At 42.9% G+C, this 26,201-nt stretch overlaps 2 protein-coding genes across 7 annotated transcripts in view; one reads left to right on the top strand and one right to left on the bottom strand.

Moving 5' to 3' along the window:
• MYLK (myosin light chain kinase) overlaps positions 1–26,201 on the bottom strand; it is a 271,416-nt gene that overhangs the window by 210,875 nt on the left and 34,340 nt on the right. The gene's annotated exons all lie outside the window — the stretch shown is intronic.
• Positions 12,671–17,525, top strand: LOC116752865 (40S ribosomal protein S27-like). 2 transcript variants are annotated; one of them, XM_032629954.1, is made up of 2 exons: positions 12,671–12,694; positions 17,212–17,525. In XM_032629954.1, the coding sequence occupies exons 1-2, from the start codon at positions 12,671–12,673 to the stop codon at positions 17,461–17,463; spliced, it is 276 nt and encodes a 91-aa protein (XP_032485845.1). In that variant the 3' UTR covers positions 17,464–17,525. The 2 variants fall into 2 exon arrangements, with proteins under 2 accessions (XP_032485845.1, XP_032485846.1); XM_032629955.1 differs by lacking the exon at positions 12,671–12,694 and having other exon boundaries at positions 17,209–17,525.

The raw sequence follows: 26,201 nt of genomic DNA, 5'->3' as shown, positions 1-26,201 counted from the left end.
ACTCCCGACATCTGGGATAGCAGAGACATTATTTCGGGATCAGAGATCAGATCCTGATCATGCCCTTTACATGGGGCTAAACATCACTCTCTAAAATCCTTTGATGAGAATACACTTATTGCAAAGATACGCACAGGCTAATTGAGACCACATTTAGGGTGTCTGTCGCTTCTGACAGATGTTTCTGGCTGAGTGGAACAGATGCCATTAAACCAGCTGCCACCATTCCTATTTTTCACCATCTCCCCAAATTCCTTCCTGGACCTGCATCTGGACCAGACCTGTTCCACTCAGGACTGGAGCTGCCCAAGACCAGGGGAGTGACCACGGGTCCACAGCCAGGTCCTTACAGAGCAGCAATGGACCCAACCGCCTGGTCCCACTTGCTTTTTAAAGCATGGGCTACTCGACAAGGAAAGAGTAAATCACAAAACCACAGACACAGTTAAGAGTGCAGGGAGATCTTCGAACTCAACCTCCCATCCAGTAGAGGAATGCTGTTCTGCCCCAAACTGGGCAAGGGTGGGACTGATATGTTTGTGGACAATTGCCAGGACCTGGCTGAGCCATGAGGCTGCTGATTACAGGGATGGAACCAAACCCATCAGGGATGGAGGGAGGACTTAGCCAAGATCCTGGTGGGTCCCTCCGTAAGAATGCCGGGAACTGCAGGACTAGGGATGCCTCTGAGACTAACCCCTCCAGCCCCCTTAGGGCAGGCTGGGGTTCCCTAGAGTTAGAACTCCACCCCCCCCCCCCCAACTCATGCAGGAACTCTCTCTGAGCATGTCTGACAGGGGAAAATGCTCAGAGAGGAGACAGGAAGGGGTGGCAGGGGAAGGAGTTCCAGTCACTGTGTACAGCAGGGTCTGCTGAGCCGTGATATGGCTTCGCCTAACTGGACCCAATTCTGTCCCCTGGAGCCACATGAACTCTACCTTTCTACAAGACATGGCTACAAATATCTGAAGACAATCATCATTTATCCTTTATCCTTCTGCAGATGAAACACACTCGACCCTTTCGACTGTTCCTACTTGCCATTGTTTCCAAACCGTTTCACATCCTCTGGGTTCATGCTAGTTTCACCAGGACCCCCTGGGTGTGACCCTGAGGACTGAAGAAAGCACACAGGAGCACAGTGGATAAACCACAGGTTTGAATCTCAGCGCCATCATCCCCCATGCCTCAATTTCCTCTGCAGTTTCCTCTGCAGCAGCTGATAACCTTAGGCATGAGAAATGTGTGTCAGTTCATAGAGAACTCTTCGAACTGTGCCTGGCGAGGCAGCTGATAAGCAGCTAATTAAGTCTCAGCTATTTCTTGGCACAATGCTTAGCATAAGAAGTATGCGATGCATATGCAAATCCTGCAGCTGATACTCCGTTACTCACCAGCTTTCTTACTCAGAAGACAACAGTACCACCTCTGAGCTTTGATGAGGTAAGTTGTGAGAAGTCTCCTGGTCAGTGCGTGGTGCAGAACAAGCAGGCCATATACACTAGCTTCCTTCCCCTTTGTACGGATGCAGCAGCTAGGAGCCATTCTCTATGGGTCTCTCATGTGCTGTATATCCGGCAAGCACAGGCACTGACTGCCTTTGCTCCAGATTATCTTTTCAAGAATATTTGTATCATAAACAACCTTGGAAGAAAGAGTGTCTTTCTTTGGAGCAAAGAACAGGCACGCTTATTGTCCATTATAAAAGGTCTGAGTTCCCTAATCTCAGGATTTCTCTCCGCTGTGTGGGCAGGTGTCACCCTATTGAAATTGGAGCTCAAAGAACCAGTGAGAGAAAATGCTGGTTCTCTGGTCACTGTCATTGTTATGAATCATAAAGTCCTGTCCCTAACCCATGGAGCTCATCTTCTGCCAGCATTCATGAAACCTTGGCAGCAAACTCACTAGCTTGCCAATTGGTGAAATCTCAGACCCTCCATAGTGATTAAAGACAACCTAGAGAAGAGACAGTGACAAAATAACCACCCCCTGACCCCTACAGTAAAGATAATAATTATCATCAACCTTATCATAGTCTATCTACACTTAGCTGATTTTCTAAAAATTCTAAGTGAAGAATTTTTATTTATTTCCTTATTTATTCATTTCGATTTTCATCGTCTTGATTTTAATTGAAAGTTCCATTCATTTGAGGTGTCTTCTAAAGGTTTTTTGAGGGGAGACATCTTCTGAACTTGAAGGTCCCCCTTTCCAGTGCCTCTGTCAGAGGTGCACAGACCACAGTCTCTCCTCCCGTTCCACTCACTTCTCCCACCAGACCAGGCAGACCCTCCTTCTAAATCTAGGTTCTCATCCATAGCATGAGACACCAGTTTGAATTGTATAAAGCTCTTGACAGGTTTCTACCTTCATTCAATTTGTGGCTAAGAGCACGGTGAGTTCTACAATCATCCTAGGATGCTCTTTGTTCTCCCCTTACCCTTTACTGAGAGCACTGGGTGAGCCTCTGTATTAACACCTCTACTTCCAAAAGGTAGAGATGTGTGACCTACGGGATGTGACACAGCTGAAGATCAGCAGGACACCAGCTGGTGTAGTTAGGAAGAAGAGGTAAGAACACCCATGTCCTGCTGGGAAATCTGTCCTAAAACCACTAAGGTTGTAACCCAGAGCAAGTCGAGATCTGAGAAGGCAGCTGTGTGAACGGGGTAGGGAAGTGCACATACTGCCATGTATGTGCTTCAGACTCATCTCTGGCACTAAGAAAGACAGGGGCACAGTTAGGGACAATGTTATGAAATGCAATTTCAACTCACCCCAGGTAGCTTAGTAGGAGGCCGGTAGATATGAAGCTGTCAGTGGTTCCAAATCTTCTTCAGACACCGTAAATTAGTGGGACAAGATCTTTACTCCCATCCTCTACCACTGCCACTACCACTGTCCCTCATTTTCAGATCAAGGATTCATGCACGTGACAAACTCTAGCTCACAGGTACCCACTGACTATTCAGATAAGCAACCAGTGATTGTCATCGTTTTGTCCCTTGGGTACTTTCTTGCATTTTATATGTACCCTCCCTCTCCACCACAAAACTGGGTATATCTGGGTCTCAGCATCTGGCATTAAATTATAACATGATTCTTTTCAAAAATAAATAAAAATAAGTGAGCCAATAAATCTCTTGAACTACAAGGCTTTTTCTCTTATTCATCTTTTTAAATTGAGGGGGTTTTATTTTTAGATTTTACTGTCTGAAGATTTCTTACAATATTTTTAAGCATGACTGGGTATACCAAGATCTCAACATCTGGTCATAAGTTACTTGCAGAACTGTGGTATAGTTTTCTTTCTTTTGAAACATAATTAATCTGTGATGGCTTTAATGGATATCAAATGAATAATAACATAGTTTCAGCAGTAAGCTTGGACTTTATCAGGCCCCATGGTCAAGGATTACCCAGGAGAGTTTAGTAATTAGGTTCCCAGGATAACTCCAGGGGATGGATCCTTGGCTTGCAGGCTTATTACCAGCTTCAACTCTCATCCCACACCCCAAGTCTCCCTTGTGTTATAGAGGGCTCTCAACTTCTGGTCCTGCCTCCTCGAGGTGGCCTCCCATCTCTTCAAAGCTCTCACAGTGTCACATCCAGAAACTGCTTCTATGCTTTCCTATGATCCAACGGTCCTCTGGTTTCATTATGTCTGTGTAAGAGACAGGACAGGATCCAAATCTCATCCCAGACTCCCGATTGTCAGAAAACTCATCTCTCTACCTACGCAGATTAACTCCTAATGTACTCAACTCTTAGGGGGGTTTGAGGCTGTTCCACAACAGACTGTCCCCAGTCAGAGGTGGCCAGACCTTCACACCTGGTTACCCCCACAGGTACAGATCAATAAAACCCAATCAGTGGAATACTACTCAGCCATAAGAAAGAATGAAATAATGCCATTTGCAGCAACATGGATGGACCTAGAGATTATCACATTAAGTGAAGTAAGACAGACAAAGACAAAGTTCATACGGTATCACTTATATGTGGAATCTAAAAAATGATACAAATGACTTATTTACAAAACACAAACAGACTCACAAAACAAACTTACAGTTAGAAAAGGGGAAGGGGAGATAAATTAGGAGCTTGTGATTAACAGATACACACTATATATAAAATAAACAACAAGATCCTACTGTATAGCACAGGGAACAGTAGTCAATTTCTTGCGATAATCTATAATGGAAAAGAATCTGAAAAAGAATACACACATGCGGGACCTCCCTGGTGGCGCAGTGGTTAAGAATCTGCCTGCCAATGCAGGGGACATGGGTTTGAGCCCCGGTCCGGAAAGATCCCACATGCCACGGAGCAACGAATCCCGTGCGACACGACTACTGAGCCTGCGCTCTAGATCCCATGCGCCACAACTACTGAGCCCGCGTGCCACAACTACTGAAGCCAGCGTGCCTAGAGCCCGTGTTCCACAATGAGAAGCCCGTGCTCTGCAACAAAGAGTAGCCCCCGCTCGCCGCAACTAGAGAAAGCCCGTGCGCAGCAACAAAGACCCAACACAGACAAAAAATAAAAATAAATAAATAAATTTTTTTAAAAAGAAAGAAATATTTGCTAAAGGTCCCTGCATCATCTATGAGGGGTCCACTGGCTCAGACTTTAAGGGACCCTGGAGAAGGGCACCGAGTTCTGGGTAGCCTGTACACCGACCAGGTTAACGGCTATACTCATGAGGCCCTGTTTCCTCACTAAGGAGGAAAAAGAGTACTGGATGATTTCTGCAGCCCCATCTGCTCTAGGTTTTACAACAGAAGTTTGCCTGTCCTCTTTTCCTCATTGCAAACTTCCCTGTCCTGAGCATAAAGTTGGTAACTACACAGAAAGGGCTTCATGCACAGCCCTCTCAGCACCAGTGGCTCTACCTTCAGCCCCATTTTAGCCGAGGCAAGCCTGCCTTTAAAATAAAGCAACTTGGGCTTCCCTGGTGGCACAGTGGTTGAGAGTCCACCTGCCGATGCAGGGGACATGGGTTCGTGCCCCGGTCCGGGAAGATCCCACATGCCGCGGAGCGGCTGGGCCCGTGAGCCATGGCCGCTGAGCCTGCGCGTCCGGAGCCTATGCTCCACAACAGGAGAGGCCACAACAGTGAGAAGCCCGTGTACCGCAAATAAATAAATAAATAAAAATAAAGCAACTTGCGTTAATTTCTCCATCCTTTGATCTTCTGCCTCTGCTGCTTCACAAAGTCATGGCTTTAAGGCTTCGCCTTCCAAGGGAGCCATGCTCAGACATACAGAGTGTTCACTTTGATCCAGCCTCCCCTGAATACTAAAATAATGCCTCCCATCTCAGATGCAGGTTCTGTATTTTCTTTCAGGCAGCAGTAGGACACCACTACTTTTTTTCTTTATCAGCCACTTCAGAGTCCAACCTCACTGTCATTTTTTTTTAATTCCTTTAAAGTTACAGGATTTATTTTCTTAATGAAAGTGCAGCCCCTACATACTTTTTTTTGCCTTTCCAAGTAGTCTAAGAGGCTACTCTCTCACTTCAGTGATGGCGCCATAGCTCAAAGCACCTTTAGAACCATGGGGAAAACAATCAGCGCTATGAAATCACAGGCCACGCTTCCTTTCACTAATTCCTCTTTCCCTTCCTCTTCCTTCTCACACTCTTTGCTTCACTAGAATTGGTTGTGGCCCCATCAGCCTCCTTTGCACTGAGAGTGAACAGATGGCCCCCTGGCTGACATTGGCTGAGGACCCCTGACACGCTATAAGCCTGAGGGTCAGCATGGTGGCAACAGAAAACCCATCTCCCTCACTGGCTAAACCTGCAAAAAGCAATGAATCCCGACCCCCCTCAAATAACACATAGGAAATCCCAAAAGATCACTGACATGTTTGAAATACTATTGAGAAATATATTTCAGAATATTATTTGCAATATTATTCACCATTGAATAGCTGCCCAAAGAAGTCCCCATCTAAACACTCACTCTATGTTACCCTAACACAGGACTTCTCACTAAACAGAGTGGAGGTGACCATGTCTGTGCAGCTCTTGGTCAGCACCCGGAATAGCTGGGCCCACATTAACACGGAATTCTACCTGTGTGCCAACCCCAATGAGGTCTGCTTGACAAGGAAACACAGGGTCAAAGGGGAAATCAAAACCGAATGGAGGGACTTCCCTGGTGGCACAGTGGCTAAGAATCCGCCTGCCAATGCAGGGGACACGGGTTTGATATCTGGTCCGGGAAGATCCAAAATGCCTCGGAGCAACTAAGCCCATGCACCACAACTACTGAGCCCGTGCGTCTAGAGCCCGTGCTCTGCAACAAGAGGAGCCACCACAATAAGAAGCCTGCGCACCGCAACGAAGAGTAGCCCCGGTTCGCTGCAATTAGAGAAAGCCCATGTACAGCAACGAAGGCCCAATGCAGCCAAAAATAAATATTAATTAATTAATTAATTTCAAACAAAAAAACAAGTGGCGTTCATCACAGCAGCCTCCTGGAGCGGTGGAGGAAGAAGCTTGGGGCAGTCGGGAAGCTGGAGCACCACAGTTTGGCAGTACGAATAGCTTCTAGCAGAGGCCAGGGCACCCAGCAGACACTTAAGCAATCTTGATTCCTGGCTGGCTCCACTGATGGCTCCCACTGACTTGACCACTTCTAGAATTCTGACCGGCTAAGCCAAGGCCAACAGATAATGCTAAAGCATGTTGACTTCACCCCCACCTGCCTGGGCACCCGGCCAGGTGTCATCTCACCTTGGGCGCTGTGGTCCCCTCCGGCAGCTCCTCAGGGCGGACTGAGCGGGCGGGGTCAACAGCACAATTTAAACTCTGCCCACTCACCAATGTCTCCTCTGCTGCTTGTGGTAACTGGGCTGCGAGGACAAGGAAAGAAGTCCTGGAGGTCTGCCTCACCGTGGGGAGCCCTCAGCCGGGACACTCCTGAAGTGCTCTGGACTGCAGCAGGGGCAGCCGATCTGGCAGCCACCTGGCCGGTGCCCGGCAGAAAGGACAGGAAAGCCGAGGCGGGGACAGACATGCAACAGGGAGTGGAAGCGGCAGCCGGAGGACCTCATCACCGGAGAGGCTGTTGGAAATGTCCCAAGGTCAACAATTGTTGCTTTTATGACCACGTGTGGGCGGCTATGGGTTTAGAGTTCAGGAACAATGGTTACGAGGAGAACCAGAACAAGGTGCTTCCTTCCCCCACAGAGGACAGATGCAGGAGTGCCAGGGAGGAGGGCGCTGGGGTGAGGGTGCAGTGTCTGGGGAGAGGCCCTAGCAGGGATGAGGGAGGAAGGACACCCGGCAGGCCTCTCAGGAGGCCATTGGGGTCTCTGGAGGGGCCCGGCTTTGGTGACACAGCCAGGGGAAGGGGATGCCCACAGGACGGGGAGAAAGTACCCAAATCTGGGAGAAGACTGTCCTCAGGAGTGAGTGAGCCCCCGGCCCCCACTGTCCCAGGACCCAGCCCACGTCCCATGCACCGCAGAACCCACATGCAGGCAGCCCACGGCGCCCACCCCTCAGCCTGGTCCAGGCTCCCGAAGTTCACCCCTTCTCCCCTCTTCACAAACCTGTTTCCCTCCAGCGGCAAATCTCAGATATTCCCTAAGAGGGAAACAAATACTTATATCAAGCGTATGCAGTAAACCCATTCTCTCAAAGGAACAAATGACTTATCTCTGAGCCCATTATGTGTTGCCCTTCCAGAAGGTGTATTAGTAAAAGATTCTTTGTAAACCCAAGGAAATCAAATGCTCATGATGGAATTTCAGCAGAGGAACTTCCAGGCGGAAAGGTCCTTACACATCCCTTCCATCACACAGGAGATCTAGAGGGTGGATGCTCAGTCTAGGATGGTGGTCCCCCCCACTTTGAGGTGTACATTGAAGAAGAAATGGGAGTGACTGGACCCTCTGAAGAGGGGTGGGATGGGGTGCAATCCTCACCCTGTTACAGTGCCGCCGCTAGACGTTCTTTCCCACCTGGACAGGGAGCTTCAGCAGAGAGCTAATCCCAAGGGTGCCAGCCCCACCTGAACCCACTTGCTGCTGGTAACCCGTGTGGCCACAGGACCAGGTGGGAGCTGAAGCAGGATGGGTGCTCCTATAAGTAATGGTTTCTGTGTCTCTCATGGCCTAAGCCAGTCGGTCCCAGCGGAACTGCTCTCCACCCAGCAAGCTCAGTCCATCTGCTGCCCCTCTACTCAAGGATTCTCCACCCTTGGTAAAGGGCTCAGGCACCTGTGGCTTGACCCTGACTCCACCTCCAGCTGGAGCACACCTGGCACCTCATCCTCGCCAGCCACTCTTCCGCTGGCTGCCAGCAGGAGGCACCTCTTCACCTGTTCTCCTGTGCCTCAGGCCCACATCCCACCCGGTGCCCATGGGAGCCGGGGATGCTCCTCCGAGCCCATTCTTTTGTCCAGCGGATTAGGCCACTTCCGGCTATAATCCTGTCACAGCTCAACCTGCATCAAGGATGGTTTCCAAAAGGACCTGAAGTCACTCACAAGAAAATACAAAATTAAACTGATTATTTAAAAACTAAAACTGTATAAAAGCTGACAATATACGGAAAATGGTTTTCTAAACTAATTTTACAAACGTATCAAGCATTACATCTGTCCCCTAAGTTTCATGACACTCATAGTAAAAAAAAAAAGGAAACAGAATGGGTCACATAATTCTCCTTGCTGTGAGGATGCAAAGGCACTTCATCAAGAAACAGTGCTAATCTCTGCAGAGAGGGAACTGAACATCGCATGAACGATTCTACCCATAGGGTTTTCAGAAAGAAATGCTCACTGTTTGGCCCCTTTTTAACATCAACACTTATGAAAGTAAGAAAAATATTAAAACATGACTTGAGATTTTTGCAGGGAACTAAAGCAATGTCATTTGGGCAGGGGTCTGGAAGCTTAAGTACAAGGCACAGTGATTCTCAGGGCACCGCACCACGCATTCTACAGCAAAGAGGGGAAGAGGAAGTTTCGAGGGGGAGGGGCACTGGGAAATGTGGTGGGATTATTAATTCCCATATGACTTGGGGGTGGGAGGACAAGAATGCTAAAATCCTACATTAAACAGAATACTCATTATAAAGAATTATCTCATCTAAAATGCTAATAGTACCCCTGCTGAGAAACAGTGGAAGGGGAATCAGTAATTAGCATGACTCTTTTAATGCCTTAAATACCAATTAAATCTTCACAGAGAGTTGACAGCAAAGACTACAAGAATGTCTGCTCTGGGAGTACAGATGAAGGGGGATGCAGGCTTCTGATGTGTCAGTCCTGCTGGTGGTGACATGCCGATCATTTTATAAAGGGATTGGAGCCTGATGAGTACTGTTGGTTAGAGAGAGAGCTGGATGATGGTGAGCTATAAGCATGCCTGTGGAAAGGGACAAATCTCTCCCGTTTTTTATTTCTTTATATGTCTAAATGAGGACACAGTTGGGACATCAAAACTGCACATCAACACATCACAGGAGAAACTAGTCTAGAGCTCTGGTTTTCAAAGTGTGGTTCCCAACTAACATCACCTGGGAACTTGTTGGAACTACCCCACACAGGCTGAATAGAAGAAACTGAGTGGGTCCAGCCAGGTGTGTTTTAACAAGCCCTCCAGGTGAGACTGATTCAGGCTCAAGTTTGAGAATAACCAGTCTAGAAGGTTTAGGGCTGAACATGGCAATTGGTCACCAGAGATATTTTAGAAATGCTGGCTCACCCCTGTGCAGAGTCTCTATTAGACTCTGACAGGGAGGGGGATATTGCAACATGTCTGCTGCAGGCAAATGATCAGAGGCAGAGGGTCTGAGAGGGAAGACCTAAGTGATGAGAAATGGGAGCAAAGAGTGAATTATCAGGGGCCAATTTAAGTCTCACGTCAGATTAACCACCCTAGAAGGATTTTGTTTTATTGAAACATAGTTGATTTACAATATTATATTAGTTTCAGGTACAGATAGTGATTTACAGCATTTACAGTGATTTACAGCATAGTGATTTAGTATTTTTATATATTCCATTTAAAGGTATTACAAAATAATGGTTATAATTCCCTGTGCTATACAGTATATCCTTGTTGCTTATCTGTTTTATACACAGTAGTTTGTATCTCTTAATCCCATACCCCTATCTTGCCCGTCTCCTCTTCCCTCTCCACATTGGTATCCACTAGGTTGTTTTCTACATTGGTGAGTCTGTTTTACTAGATATATTTAATTTTTTATATTCCACATATAAGTGATAACACAGTATTTGTCTTTTTCTGTCTGACTTACTTCACTAGCATAATACACTCTAGGTCCATACACATCGTCGTAAATGGCAGAATTTCATTCTTTTTTATGGCAGAGTAATATTCCATTGTATACAGCACCTTCTTTATCCATCCATCTGTTGATGGACATTTGGGTGGCTTCCATATTAGCTATTGTAAATAGTGCTGCTATGAACATTGGGGTGCATGTACCTTTTCAAATTAGTGTTTTCATGTTTTCCAGATATATACCCAGGAATGGAATTGCTGGATCATATCGTAGTTTTATTTTTAGTTTTTTGAGGAACCTCCATACTGTTTTCCATAGCGGCTGCACCAATGTACATTTCCACCAACAGGGTACAAGGATTGCCTTTTCTCCACATCCTCACCAACGTTTGTTATTTGTAGACTTTTTTTTTTTTTAATTTTTTTTGTTTATTTATTTATGGCTGTGTTGGGTCTTAGTTGCTGTGTGCGGGCTTTCTCTAGTTGCGGCGAGCGGGGGCTGCTCTTCGTTGCGGTGTGCGGGCTTCTCATTGCGGTGGCTTCTCTTGTTGAGGAGCACAGGCTCTAGGCACGCGGGCTTCAGTAGTTGTGGCTCGTGGGCTCAGTAGTTGTGGCTCGTGGGCTTAGTTGCTCCGCGGCATGTGGGATCTTCCCAGACCAGGGCTCGAACCCGTGTGCCCTGCCTTGGCAGGCGGATTCTTAACCACTGTGCCATCAGAGAAGTCCCTATTTGTAGACTTTTTGATGATAGCCATCCTGACACGTGTGAGGTGATAACTTGTTGTTTTGACTTGTATTTCTCTAATAGCGATGTTGAGCATCTTTTCACGTGCCTGTTAGCCATCACTATGTCTTCTTTGGAAAAAAGTCTATTCAAGTCTTCTGCTCATTTCTTATTTGGATTGTTTTTTTTTTATATTGAGTTGTATGATCCATTTGTATATTTTAGATATTAATCCCTTGTTAGTTGCATCATTTGCAAATATTTTCTCCCATTCAGTAGATTGTCTTTTTGTTTTGTTGATGGTTTCCTTTGCTGTGCAAAAGTTTTAAGTTTAATTAGTCCCATTTGTTTATTTTTGCTTTTATTTCTTTTGCATGAGGAGCTAGATCCCCCAAAATATTGCCACAATTTATGTCAAAGAGTTTTCTGCCTATGTTCTCCTCTAGGAGTTTTATGGTTTCATGTCTTATATTGAGGTCTTTAACCCTTTTTGAGTTTATTTTTGTATATGGTGTGAGGAAATGTTCTAATCTCATTCTTTTACATGTAGTCGTCCAGTTTTCCCAGCACCACTTATTGAAGAGACTATCTTTTCTCCACTGTATATTCTTGCCTCCTTTGCTGTCGATAAAGTGACCACAGGTGTGCTGGTTTATTTCTTGGTAGAAGGATTTTGTTTTTAATCAAACTTGTACTTCTCTTTCAATAGCCAATACATTTATATGATTCAAAAGATTCAAAGGGTATGCAGTAAAAGGTCTTTCACCCTCCCCTGCTCCTAGGTATTCAGCTCCAACTTCCCTTCCTCAGAATCAGCCATGTCATCAGTGTCTTCTAGGAATATGTTATAAAAATACATATATGTTTTTCTCCCCACTTTCTTTCTTAAAAACAAATGATAGCATATGACACACTCTGTTTTGTACCTTGCTTTTTTCACTTAATATATTTTGGGGATTATTCCATTTTAGACATATCAAGAACCACCTAGAAGACTTCCAAGTATCTGGAAACATACAGCACCCCAGAGACATGTGTGCCTTCCCTAAAGAGAAGGAGCATCTGCTAGGCATTACATGATTCCTGTGGATTTCTTAGTGAACCCTCTATAGAGAAATTGTCCTGAAATTCTCGGTTTGGAGAACTCTCCTCAGGCCCTACTTGTATGCTGTATTATAACAGAAGGAGGTAATATGGAAACTCTGAGGTCATTAAAGTCCAAGAATAACACTACCAGATAACATTAGCAATTAGTGGGTCAGACACCCTATGATACCCTTGAACCCTGGAGAGAACTCAAAGCAATGAGATGACTTGAACTTTTTGTCTGTAAGACTAATAACCATAAAACACATTTTATCTATAGGAATTCACAAAACACATGCAAGGATAAAGACATGAACTAGTGAAGAATACTTAGGTCAGTTTTCAACACTTAGAATCAGATATATAACAGAATAAAATTATATATATATATATATATAAAATCCCTATCCTTCTACAAGCTTCAGTTACAGTAACAGTTCCTTCAGAATTACTTTTTGTTCTGTCTGTCCTTCAGCACTATCAGTAAGATTAGTGATGTTGAGCACATTTTCATATACCTATTGGCCACTTGGATATCATTTTTGGAAAAATGTCTATTCAGGTCCCTTGCTCATTTTTTAATCGGGTTATGATATCTTTGTGGTGGGTTTTTGTTTGTTTTGTTTCTGCTATTGAGCTATATGAGTTCTTTATATATTTTAGATATTAATCCCCTTTTAGATATATGGTTTTCAGATATTTTCTCCCATTCTGTATGTTGCCTTTTCATTCTGTTGCTGGTTACCTTTGCTGAGCAAAAGCTTTTTAGTTTGATATAGTCCCACTTGTTTATATTTGCTCTTGTTGCCTGAGTTTTTGGTGTCATATCTAAAAAAATCACTGCCAAGACCAATGTCAAGGAGCTTTTTTCTTATGTTTTCTTCTGAGAGTTTTAATGTTTCAGGTCTTCTGTTTAAGTCTTTAATCCATTCTTCTTTGACTTTTGTGTATAGTATAAGGGTCTAATTTCATTCTTTTGCATATGGATATGCAAATTTTTCCCAACACCATCTGTTGAAGAGACTCTTCTTTCTCCATTGTGTATTCTTGGACCCCTTGTCAAAGATTAGTTGACTGTATATGTATGGGTTTATTTCTGGGCTCTCTATTCTGTTCCACTGACATGTCTGTTTTAATGCCAGTACCATACTGTTTTGATAAGTATAGCTTTGTAATATAGTTTGAAATCAGGAATTGTAATGCCTCCAGCTTTGTTCTTCTTTCTCAAGAGTGCTTTCGCTACTCAGAGTCTTCTGTGGTTCCATACTAATTTTAGGATTGTTTGTTCTATTTCTGTGAAAAAAGTCATTGGAATTTTGATAGGGATTGCATTGCATCTGTAGATCTCTTTGGGTAGTACAGATGATTTAACAATATTAGTTCTTCCAATCCATGAACATGAGCTATCTTTCCATTTACTTGTGTCTTATTCAATTTCTTTCATCAATGTCTTATAGTGTTCAGTGTATAGGTCTTTCACCTCCTTAGTTAAATTTATTCATATGTATTTAATTCTTTTTAATGCTGTTGTAAACAGGATTGTTTTCTTAATTTCTTTTTAGGATAGTTTATTGTTGGTGCCTCCAGCTTCTGACACAGGTTTTAATGAAGACGAGTTCCTTCTTCAGGGAGGCACCCCTTTCCAAAGGCCACATCAATTCAGAGAGAAAGACCAAAACAAAAGCCCCACAGCAAGAGACAGGAAGGAAGGGAAGCTATTCAAACTCCCTGTCCCTCTCTTCCACAGCACACAATAGCTGAGTCCTCTACTGGAGAATCATGGCTCCAAAAGAATCCCTCTGACCTGGTGTTTTCTGGTTTTAAAGCCTCCGTTTGAGCACTGTCACTATGGCGACAAGTCTGGGATGCTCTACTCTAAGTGAGGAAGCTTATCCTTCAAATATGCTTCTTGAGTTAGCAACAAAGGAATTCACTGAACCTCAACTAATCTCATATTCTCCTGGGAGACCTCTCTCAAGAGGCACTTTTCTCCCCTTGCCCTCACAAACCTCCCAGGTTTACACTGTTCAGCCAACAACCATACTTACATAGAGATTTACAGTTTACTTTCAACCACATCACCTCAATCAAGACCTGAGGAGTCCTCTTCAGTCACATGAGCCTCTTCTACAACTAAACAAAACGAGGCCCTTGGTTTTAGGGAGCCCTTCCCCAGAAGGCTAGCAGACACAGGCCCTGCAGCTGAGATGGGACAGAGGAAGGAGGAGTGGGAGCGTAGGGAGCTTACCCACATGACTATTTCTTTTCCAGAGGGAAGAATCTGCAGTGGCTTCTAACCCTGGCAGGCCTGATGCCCACTCCCCTGAAGCTCTTCTCAGTCTGTTCCGGGCTGTGGTTCTGCCTTGGCTCATGTTCTACATCATTCCCAGCCCCAGCTGTTCCAAGAGTGGCTGTTGGCTCTGGGGAATTTATCCTCCCTGACTTCAGAGGGGTCTTCCTTAAATATGAGTTCTCAGAGTCTGCCCTGGCTTCCTATAACATAGATGTAAAAGGAAAACTCTCCTTTACTTTTCTCTACTCTGTGATGACATTCTGCTTCACTTCTGGTCACCAAATGTGTAGAGGTTTGCCCCTTACCAAGCAATTCTCTGCAACACCAGCTGAGTGTCCTACAATTGAATTCAATTCTGACACTATCTACCTGGAGAGAGCATCAGACCCCACAGACTGCCCCCACTTCAGGTACCAACTGCAAGTCCAGGTTGTTACCTGGACTTCTGACTGACTGGCTATAAATCAGAGGCTCCCACGACTCCCCTCCTTGAGTTTGATCACTTGCTACGACAGCTCACAGAATTCAAGAAAACAGTTTACTTATTAGATTAATGGTTTATTACAATGGATAGTAAAGAACATGAATGAACAGTCAGATGAAGAGATACATAGGGTGAGGTCCGGAAAAGTCCCAAGCACAGGGGCTTCTGTCTCATGGAGTCTGGGGTATACCACCCTCCTGGCACATAGATGAAACAACCCAAAAGCTCTCCAAACACCATTATTTTGGGTTTTTATGGCGGCTTCCTGTCATAGGTATGTATGAATACATCATTGGCCACTGGTGATTAAGTCAATCTCTAGCCCTTCTCCCCTCTCCAGAGGTCAGGAAGTGGAACTGAAAGTTCCAACTCTCTAATCACCTGGCTGGCTCTGCTGGCAACTATCCCCCTTCCTATGGATTTCTAGGGGCTTTCCAAAAATCACCTCATTAATATAAACTCAGTGGTTGAAACAGGCTTCTTATGAATAATAAAAAACACCCATTTCATCTTTATGCTCTAGTGCTACTTAAGGAGTTAGGAACAAAAGATGTCCATATAGCTCTTATCACTTAAGAAATTACAAAGGTTTTAAGAGCTATTTCCAGGAAACATGACAAATTTATTACATCAGCGTATCACAATAGGCCTACCTCTTATTAGTTTTATAACCTTGGGAAAGTGATTTTTAACCTTTCTAAGCCTGTTACCTCTTCGGTAAGATGGGGGCAATTACATCTATGGTTCTGAGAAGGACTGAGGACACAGATACATTCTACAATTCTTAGTTTCCTCCCATCCCAGCCCACTCTGCCCTCAGGGGGTAGGCAGTCTCAAATCCTAAGGAGGTTCATAACAAAGAGACAAAATGATGTACCAACCTCGCATTGACCTCTCTACCTTGTGACTTTGGTCATTTCTGGGTGATATGTAATTCTTTTCCTCCCGTTTTCAAAACAAACAAATAAGGGAGGCTGTTCAACCTCATTCGTCTTTATTATGAGAGGCAATGAAGTAGGAACAAAGATCATCCTAGGAGATAAAACTTGGTTCCAGTCCTCCCTGCTCACTGAGTTCCTCAGCCTCTCTGGTCTCCAGGAGTTTCTTTTTAAATACCTTACCTGTCTTACCTCCCAGAGGAAAGGGGCTGGATAGGGTGCTCTGTTAGAGCCCCTTCCTGCTCTAAGATCTCTGAACTTTAAGGGAGTACCAAACATGAAACGGGAATAAATCAGACTTACCAGAGAGACTGGTCTTGCCCTCTAGGAGTGTTCTAAAGTGTTCTAAACTCTGCCCTCACTTCTTAAAATAAACATTTCATTTTGGAATAATTTTAGATTTTTAGAAAAGTTGCTAAGATGATGCAGAGAGTTCCTTTAACCAATTTCCCCTAATTTTAACATCTTACATTACCATGGTACATTTGTCAGAACTACAAAACCAACATTGGTACATTATTTACTAAATTCCAGATTTTATTTGGATTTCACCAATTTTTCTACTAATGTCTTTTTTTCTGCTCCTGGACCCAATCCAGGATACCTCATTGCATTTAGGATAAAACAACTTTTAAATGGTGAAAGATTTCCAACATGGCGACAAACAGATCTTCAATAAAAAGAACATCAGATACACCTGAGGCTATTTTTGAGCCCTCTCTTCCCATTTTCAAGCCCTTTCCTTTCTCCCTAGAGAAGCATCATCACAAACTCACTGTTTATCATTCCCTGGCATGTTTGCATGGATTCCTAAAAAGAAAATATAAGCACAAACGCTATTTATTATTGCTTTTCAGACTTTAAAACTGATATAAATATTATTCTTTTCATATCCTTCCATACCCTGCTTCTTTCATTCAACTATGTTTTTTTTTTTTTTTTTGCGGTATGCAGGCCTCTCACTGTTGTGGCCTCTCCCATTGCCGAGCACAGGCTCCGGACGCGCAGGCTCAGCGGCCATGGCTCACGGGCCCAGCCGCTCCGCGGCACGTGGGATCCTCCCGGACCGGGGCACGAACCCGCGTCCCCTGCATCGGCAGGCGGACTCCCAACCACTGCGCCACCAGGGAAGCCCTCAACTATGTTTTTGAGATCCATCTGTTAAGAAATATAGCGATAGTTCTTTTTGCTCCTGTGCGTAAGATGTACAGCATTTCATTCTATGAGCACACCACTATTATCATTCTCCTACTGATGGACATTTAAACCGTTTCTTTCTTTTCTTTTCTTTGCTGCAATAGACATTTTAATGCATTTGCTGAAACATAAGAAACATTCTCCATCTAGGACTAGAATTTCTGCATTAAAAGGTGTAACCAGCTTTCTGGTGGAGATGACCTCCCCATGATAACATGACTCTTGCAAAGGATCTCATTCATCCCTCTCCAGAAGAGGAGAAGAAGAAACACAAGAAGAAGTGCCTGGTACAGAGCCCCAATTCCTATTTCATGGATGTGAAATGCCCAGGTTGCTATAAAATCACCACCGTCTTTAGCCATGCACAAACAGTAGTTTTGTGTCCTGGCTGCCCTATTGTCCTCTGCCAGCCTACAGGAGGAAAAGCAAGGCTTACAGAAGGATGCTCCTTCAGATGGAAGCAGCACTAAAAGCACCCAGAATCAAGATGAATGGGAAACCATCCCAATAAATGCATTTTGGATACATCCTGTTTATTGTCTTGTTTTACTGCTAGGAAGTTCCTACCTCACGTATTCAGGAGCAACTCTAGAGTCAGTTGGGGCAATGTGTGAAATCAAACGAAGGCAGTTTCCAAGTCAAAAGTCCACAGGGCTGAATATAAGGACTCCTTACCAAGAAAGAGGAAAGCTGTTGATGCCAACACCGCAAAGAGGGTAAAGAGGAAAATCTGGTAAGAACCCATGAACTTCTGGAGGACACCTGAATCTCCACACTGATCTACGCATTGGCAGAATAAAAGAAGATAATAGTTATTTAATACATCCAGGACAGACGCCGCATTTAAAATCTTGTGTGGTCCTAACAGTATCTAGCTGAAGCACTCAAAACCTAGCCCTCTAAGAAATTCTTTTGCTTCTTACCAGAGAAAAAGGGGTGAACTGTACTTGGCTCCTCTACCTCTTTTTGGCTTTTTACCTCTCTAATGTAATAAACTACAATTATTGAGCCTCTCATTTCTTTTCAGCTTACAAAAGAATATTTCAATTCTCTGTCACTTTAAAATGCCTGTTACCTTTCCTGTGCACTTTAACTCCAGGTAACATGCTTCCCTTCACCAAGTTTGTGACAATGTACGGTGATTCAACTTCTACTTTTAATCCCTCTAACCTAAAACATTTCCTTGGATCACCAATGATCTCTTATATCCAGGGGCCACTTGTCCTTTTTTATTCAGGTGTCATTTCTAGGGAACATTCTGATTTGTATATAACCTTGTCCTCAATAAATCTTCAGACTTGTGTCTTTGAAGCGTTAAAAAAAAAAAGGTGTAACTAAATTGTTTCTTAAAGCTGTTGTACTGATCTACACTCCTTTCAGAAGTGAATGAGTCTGTTATTCCACGTCCTTATCCATACTTGGAAGGGCATTCATTTTATAAATTAATTTGGCGACAACTGGCATCTTTATAATGAGTCTTCCAGTTCATGAACACTGCCTTTTTTCCCATTTATTAAGACTTTTTTCTTTTCAGTAATTGTAATTCCTCCAAAAATTTCTTGTACATATTTTGGTTAGGCATACCACTAGGTATCTTGAAGCTTTTATTACTATTGAAAATGGGACCCTTTATTAATTTTTCTAATTGGTTATTACCGGTGAATAAGATTTCTATATGTTGATTTTGTGTCTAGGGAAACTGGTAAGCTCTTCCTATATGTTTTCTACTTAAAAAAACTCAAGAAAATCATATTGTATGCAAATAAGGACATATCTTTCCAACATTCACAACATTTTTCTTATCTTGTTGCATTGGCTAGAATCTCCTGTACAATGCTGAATATGAATGGTGAGAAAAGGCATCTTTATCTTTTTCATGTCTTTACTGAAAAGAAGCCTAGAGTCTTATTGTTAAGGATAGTTTTTGCTGGACTATTTTGATAGATGCTCTTTATCAAGTTAAGGAAATTCCCTTCTAAGTTTCCTGAGAAGTCTATTCAATCATGAACAAGCACTAAATTCTGACAACTAACTTTTCTGTTTCTTACAGATTGTAGGTATTATTGATCTGTTAACATGATTTATTACATTAACGTATTTTCTGATGTTGGATCATTCTTAATTTCATGCATAAACTCTACTTAGAATGTAAATATTTTTTTTTTTTTTTTTTTTTTTTGCGGTGCACGGGCCTCTCAGTGTTGTGGCCTCTCCCATTGCGGAGCACAGGCTCCGGACGTGCAGGCCCAGCGGCCATGGCTCACAGGCCCAGCCACTCCACAGCATGTGGGATCTTCCCGGACCGGGGCACGAACCCGTGTCCCCTGCATTGGCAGACAGACTCTCAACAACTGCGCCACCAGGGAAGCCCAGAATGTAAATATTTGAAATAGATTTGCAACTATTCCATAAGCATCTGTGTTTATAAATTGGACTGTTTTATAATTTTCCTTTCTTGTATTCTTCTTGTCTGGTTTGGGTATTTAGGTTATATTATCATTGTAAAAGTAGACAGCTTTTCCTAATTTTCTATTCTCTTAAACAGTTTATTAATATTAGGATTATCTACTTCTTAGAAGTTGAATAAAGTACAGATGTAAACCACCTAAGCCTGATATTTTGGAGAGATGAGGTCTTGGTTATCAGCTTAAGTTCTTTAATGATTTTTGCTTTTTGGTATTTTCTATATTTTTTCAAGTAGTTTTGGCAAATTATATTTACCTAGAAAACTATGTCTTTTCCCAATCCAAATTTTATCATAAAATTCTTCAGAGTATAATCTTATGATTTTTATTATCTATTACACATCTGTAGTTATAGTTCCCTTTCTTTCAAAATATTATTTGTAGCTCTTTTTTGAAAAAAAAGAAACTTAACTAGGGATTTATCTTTTTTATAACTCTTTTTGATCCTCTAAATTGCTTTCTATTTCATTTTGTTTGTCCTCTTAGTTTCCTTACTTTTACTTTTCTAAAGGCTTATTTTCTTCCTTGTCTATCTTCTTGAGATGGACATGCATAGACAGTAATAGTCGTCTACACAATATGTATTCTCCCTTTGTTCTTTATTAGCATAACCCCTATCTAGTTTGGGAAATCAATATGCCAAGCTAAAAGACAAACAAATTATGTTTTTCAGACTCCCCTGCAGCTAGGAAATGCCATATGACACACTTGTTACCAATGACATATAAGTGGAACTTACTGGGTAGGGCTTCCAGAAAAACTCTTTAATTACAGATAGCAGACTCAGCTGGTACATGCCTCTTTCATAACCTGTCCTTTTCTTCCTCATCATGTTTGGAATGTGCATACAAAACTGGAAGTAAAGCAGCCACCTTACAACCATGAGGCAGCTAGCATGAGTATGAAAACTAAGTTTAGATGAGTCAAAAGTTAGAAGAGCCTGGGCTATCATGGCATCATGGAACCTCCACATCTGATTTGAACTGTCTACCTCCAAATGAAATCAAGTCCCCCATAAAACTGTGTTCCTCTGAGACAGGAGGGAAGAGGGCAGGGCACAACCATTAAAAGAATGATACAACCATTAAGAACAGAATATGACATAAACTGGTTAGAAACTACTAGGCCCTAGATGGTGGAAGATTTGACTTCCAGTGGACCTTGATCCTCATTACACACTCACTGTAATAATTAGCATGCTAAATGACATACCCACAGGCACCATGACACTTCCAAGGCCAACCATAAAAGGCCAAAAAGTGGGCAGTGGCCCAATTCCTGGAAATCCCCGCCCCTTCCCCAACATAATTGGAATACTTCCAAGTTATTAGCCTATGAAATTACCCAGCCCACAAAAACTAACGATCCCATATTTTGGGGCTGCTCTTGCCTTTTGAGATAAGACTGTATTCTGTCTATGGTATGTGTATCTCTCTAAATAAATCCATTTCTTACCTATCACTTTGTCTCTCACTGAATTCTTTCTGCTATGAGACATAAAGAACCTAAGCTTCATTAAATCCTGAGACCAGGTGTGCGATTTCAATGAAAAGACAGTGGGTTCAAGTCCAAGTCTGAATTTTGGCTGGGTTTGAGTCCCATCTGAGGTGTGATTGGGTTCAAGTCCCAATCTGAGGTGTGCGGTTTCACCTCTGCAAAATTTATGATTAACCTCTCCAACCAAAACTTTATTTCCTTTTTTATCCTGCACCAGTTTCCCTCAGGATTGAGGAGCATCAAAGAAAAGGGGAGACTGAAACTGAGCAGGACCCTGCAGCACCCTCCCAGGTACAAAAGCCTTTCTGTGTCCCCTGTTTCCTGTTTGTAGAAAAAGGCTTTAGTGTCCTAGGCCTTCCCTGATTTCCAAAGAGCAGAGCCAGTTATGATTTAGGGAAGTGAGGGAAGGCAGAAACAAAGGAAAGGCAGTCAAGAAACAATAGTTCAGCAATCAGAGTCCTAGTTCCTCTTCAAGGGATATAAGTAACCATCTGATGCATATCTTTGAGTTGTTCTGCAGGAACTAAGACTCCCACCCAGGTGGAGGATGGTGACTACATGCTGACCACAAGCACAGAGACCCCAGGCTGGCTGGAACCAGAAGGTTGGTGATTAAGATTCCTGAAACACAACACTGTTTCCTCACCACCAACCAATCAGAAGAAGATCACGCCCTCCACAACCTTCAGCCCAAATGTTGCCTTTAAAAACCTTATAGTCCAGCCAGCCAGGAAGATGGATCTGAGAAAAACCTATGTCTCATATCTTTTTGGTTGGCACCCTCTTATCAATAAACTGCTCCAAACTCTGATGTTTCAGTTTGTTTGGCCTCACTGTGCATCAGTACAGGAACTTGAGTTTGACAAAACAAACTTCTTGCTACATGACAAGATTAAACCTCTAGGTCATTTAACCCATGATCGTTTACACACAGCCAAATGCCATTTTAAATAATACAATATTCATCTTTCATTTTATTTATTTTATTTTTATTTTTTTTGCGGTACGCGGGCCTCTCACTGTTGTGGCCTCTCCCGTTGCGGAGCACAGGCTCTGGACACGCAGGCTCAGCGGCCACGGCTCATGGGCCTAGCCGCTCCGCGGCATATGGGAACTTCCCGGACCGGGGCACGAACCCGTGTCCCCTGCATCGGCAGGCGGACTCTCAACCACTGTGCCACCAGGGAAGCCCATTTTTAAAATTTTTAATAAATGTATTTAAGGTCATAAATTTTCCTGAAAGAAAAGCTTTCTTGACTAAACTGAGAGATCAACTGTGCTGGTCCGGACCAGAAAGACCACCTAGCCAACCCAAAAAGTAGTGATATAAATGAAAATGGCCATGGTTTAAGTCCCTAAATTTGGGGGTGGTCTGTTATACAGTAAAAGCTAACTAATACAGAAATTGGTTTCAAGAGTCGGGTGCTGCCATAGCAAAATCCTAAAACATGTGGTGTTGGCTTTGGAATAGGGCAGTGACCAGAAAATCAGTAAGGAAACAGACTGCAAAGGTTGCAAAAATGAAAAAACAAATCCAAAAACCCACCTGCTATAGCAGGTCTGGAAAATGACGACTCATACTATGTAGAGACAGAACAGTTGGTAAAAGTGAAGTTGACACTACCTTGAGAGGAAAAAAAATGAACCTAATGAACTTTCGGTTACAGCTAAGTAGATCTCCAGAGAGAATTTGGAAAGTGCCACTTGGGTACTCTTAACTGCATATGATAAAATATGGCAAGACAGAAGAATGGGCAAAAGAAGGAAATGTTCAGTTTGCAACCAGAATTTAGATGGAATACAGAGGGCCCAGGGCCTGCTGTGTTGGAAAATAAAACTCTCATCTCCAGTCTCCCCATGTCTGAATAGTCTTCAAGCACAAGATTCTTAAAGTAAAAGGAGACCTTAGGACAAAGAGAAAAGCAAGGGTATGGCCACTTGTTAAGACCTCTGAAAGATTTAAGAAAGTGCCTTAGTATACTTTCTCAACTAGACGAAAAGGCATGACAGAAGCCTAATCCCAAATCACAGCAAATAAATCTAGAGAAAAAATAATTGTGGGTATAGCTTTTGTTGAATAAAGGAGACTATAATCTGTTACACCGAAAGCCCAAAATGTTAAAAAAAACAAAAACAAAACAAAACTATACCAGCAAAAGCACCATCAGCTTGGACTAGAGGGAACTAAGATTGATTAAACTGCAAAGAAGTCTCTAGGCTCTCAACTACCTATGGGCAGGAAGCCAGATGAGAAAGCTGCTGAACTGTTAACATGGCCATTTCTTATGGAAAGGAAAAATTTCTCAAGATGAGGAACCAAGGGACTAGAGAATGGAGTCTAGGGCCTTGGAGAACAATGGAATGGGAAGCGACTCCCATAAAGCAGAACTGAGCCCTAATCAGGGCCTAGGGGGAATTTTAGACCAGTGATTTTATGTATCCTCTGATCTTCCCCCTTTTGAAGGGATGCGTCTGTTCAGTTAACCTGTCTCTGTCTCACCACTGTATGTCAGGTGTGCAGGGAGAAGGTGACTTGTCATTTTAATTCACAGATCTCTGAATCAAGAGGTGCCTTACCCAAGGAGCCACATCTAAGGATCCTCATTCATCCTGATGTGATAAGATCATGAGATCGCATCCTTCCAGCCTGATGCTATATGTAGGATGAGACATGTAAAGCGGGAGAAATGTGAATAATTTGTGGCAAAGGAGCAAACTGTGGTAGATTCTCAAACCAGCCACACACGTATATACAATGGAATATCACTCAGCCATAAAAAGAAACAAAATTGAGTTATTTGTAGGGAGGTGGATGGATCTAGAGTCTGTCATAGAGAGTGAAGTAAGTCAGAAAGAGAAAAACAAATACCGTATGCTAACACATATATATGGAATCTTAAAAAAAAAAATGGTTCTGAAGAACCTAGGGGCAGGACAGGAATAAAGCAGCAGACGTAGAGAATGGACATGAGGACACGGGGAGTGGGAAGGGTAAGCTGGGACGAAGTAAGAGAGTGGCATGGACATATATACACTACCAAATGTAAAACAGATAGCTTGTGGGAAGCAGCCACATAGCATAGGGGGATCAGCTCAGTGCTTTGTGACCACCTAGAGGGGTGGGATAGGGAGGGTGGGAGGGAGGGAGATGCAAGAGAGAGGAGACATGGGGATATATGTATACGTATAGCTGATTCACTTTGTTATAAAGCAGAAACTAACACACCATTGTAAAGCAATTATATTCCAATAAAGATGTTAAAAAAATTTTTTTAATTAAACAAAATAAAAGCAGCCACAAATTCTTTTCCTCCTACCAAGGGGTGGAGTCTGTTTCTCCACCCCTTGAATCTGGGCTTGGCCTCGTGACTTGTTTTTGCTAACAGGACATTAGTAAATGTAATACAAACAGAAGATTAAAAAGTGCTTGCAAAAGGAGGCTTGCTCTCTGGCTGCATTTGGAAGCCTGGACTATCATGTGAACAGCCTCAGTAGACAATTTGGAAGATGAGAGGCAATTTGGAAGAGAACTAAGGCATCCCAGCATGCAGGCCGTCAGCTTCCAGACACTGAAGCTATCCTAGATCATCTAGCCAGCCACCAGCCCATCACAGACGTGTGTGATGGTCAAGATGGTCAAGATCAGCTGAGCTGGCCCAGATTTTTAAAACTACACAGCTACCCCAAAGACTCTAGAGTGTTTCTTTTAAGCCGTTAAGTTTTGTAGTGGTTTGTTATGCAGCAAACCTCAACTGTTACAATTATAATTTTTTTTTACATAGTCCATAATTATCATCTTCCTAACTCTGAATATGGCTTTAACATCCCTCCCCCTCCAGAACAGCCTGCCCCATATTGCTATTGTCGCCTAATTTTCATTTTAATCATATTTTAAAATCACACACACACACACACACACACTCAGGAATTTTTTATAGGTTAACAGCTAAATGAATATAAATATATTTCATCAATTTCTGTGTTCACTGTTGTTTCTTATATTGTGCATCCTTTCTCATTGTTTGATTTTTTTCCTTCTAAAGTATATCTTCTAATAGTTCTTTTAATGAGAGTCTTGAGTTTATACCTTTGGTCTTTATTTTTCTCTCACTGCTGTAGGATAGTTTGTCTAGGCATAGTATTCTAGGTCCAACACTTAGAAGTTGTAAGTCTGTTTTCTTCTCCTGCTGCTAAAACATCTATTAGTCATTTATTTATACATGATTTTTTTTTTTTTTTTTGGGTACATGGGTCTCTCACTGTTGTGGCCTCTCCTGTTGCGGAGCACAGGCTCCGGACGTGCAGGCTCAGCGGCCATGGCTCACGGGCCCAGCCGCTCCGCGGCATGTGGGATCTTCTCGGATCGGGGCACAAACTTGTGTCCCCTGCATCGGCAGGCGGACTCTCAACCACTGCGCCACCAGGGAAGCCCCATGACATATTTTTAACTCTGATTTTTAATTGGTTGCTATGGACTGAATATTTGTGTCCCCCCTAAATTCATATGATGAAGCCTCAACTCCCAATGTGACTGTATTTGGAGACCGGACCTTTATGGAGGTAATTAGGGTTAAATGAAGTCATAACAGTGGGGCCCTGATCAGATAGGATCAGTGTCCTTAGAAGAATAGACAGGAGAGAGCTCGCATTCTCTCTCTCCCTGCTACGTCAGGACACAGTGAGAAGGCGGCCATCTACAAGCCAGGAAGACAGTTCTCACCAGAAACTAAATCAGTTTTGATCTTGGACTTCCCAGCCTCCAAAACTGTGAGAAATAAATGTCTGTTGTTTAAACCACCCAGTCTATGGCACGTTGTTATGGCAGCCCAAGCAGCTTCATATACTGGTCTCCCTCCTGCCCTTGATAGTATGCAGTTTCACTGCACTATGTGTAATTGTGGGTTAACTTTTATTTAACCTCCATAGTATTCGGAGATACTTTTGATCCAAGAATTCATAGTCAGTCAACTCTGGAAAATTATTAGCCACGTATTTAAATATTGCTTCTCTTTCATTCCCTCTGTTCTCTCTTTAACTTTTATTATAGAATGTTGAAGCCAGTCAATTTATCTTTCATATCTCTAAACTTACAGGGTAAGTTTCTCTGTACTGCTTTCCAATCTGTTAACTTACTTCAGTGGTATCTAGGAATCAGTGTACCCTATCTATTGTATCTTTATTTCAATAACTACAGTTCTCATTTCACATTTTAATTTTTTATATATATCTGATCTTATTTATGCTTT

Source organism: Phocoena sinus, chromosome 4 (genome assembly GCF_008692025.1).
Source record: "Phocoena sinus isolate mPhoSin1 chromosome 4, mPhoSin1.pri, whole genome shotgun sequence".
NCBI classification, from domain to species: Eukaryota; Metazoa; Chordata; class Mammalia; order Artiodactyla; family Phocoenidae; genus Phocoena; species Phocoena sinus.
This window is presented reverse-complemented; position numbering and strand designations above follow the sequence as displayed.

What these genes read in the sequence shown, in the direction of transcription:
- LOC116752865 (XM_032629954.1), top strand. Translation starts at nt 12,671, where the DNA reads ATGATATCTTTGTGGTGGGTTTTT. An exon ending in TATCTTTGTGGTGGGTTTTT is followed by an intron (nt 12,695 to 17,211) that starts GTTTGTTTTGTT and finishes CATGATAACATG; the next exon opens with ACTCTTGCAAAGGATCTCAT.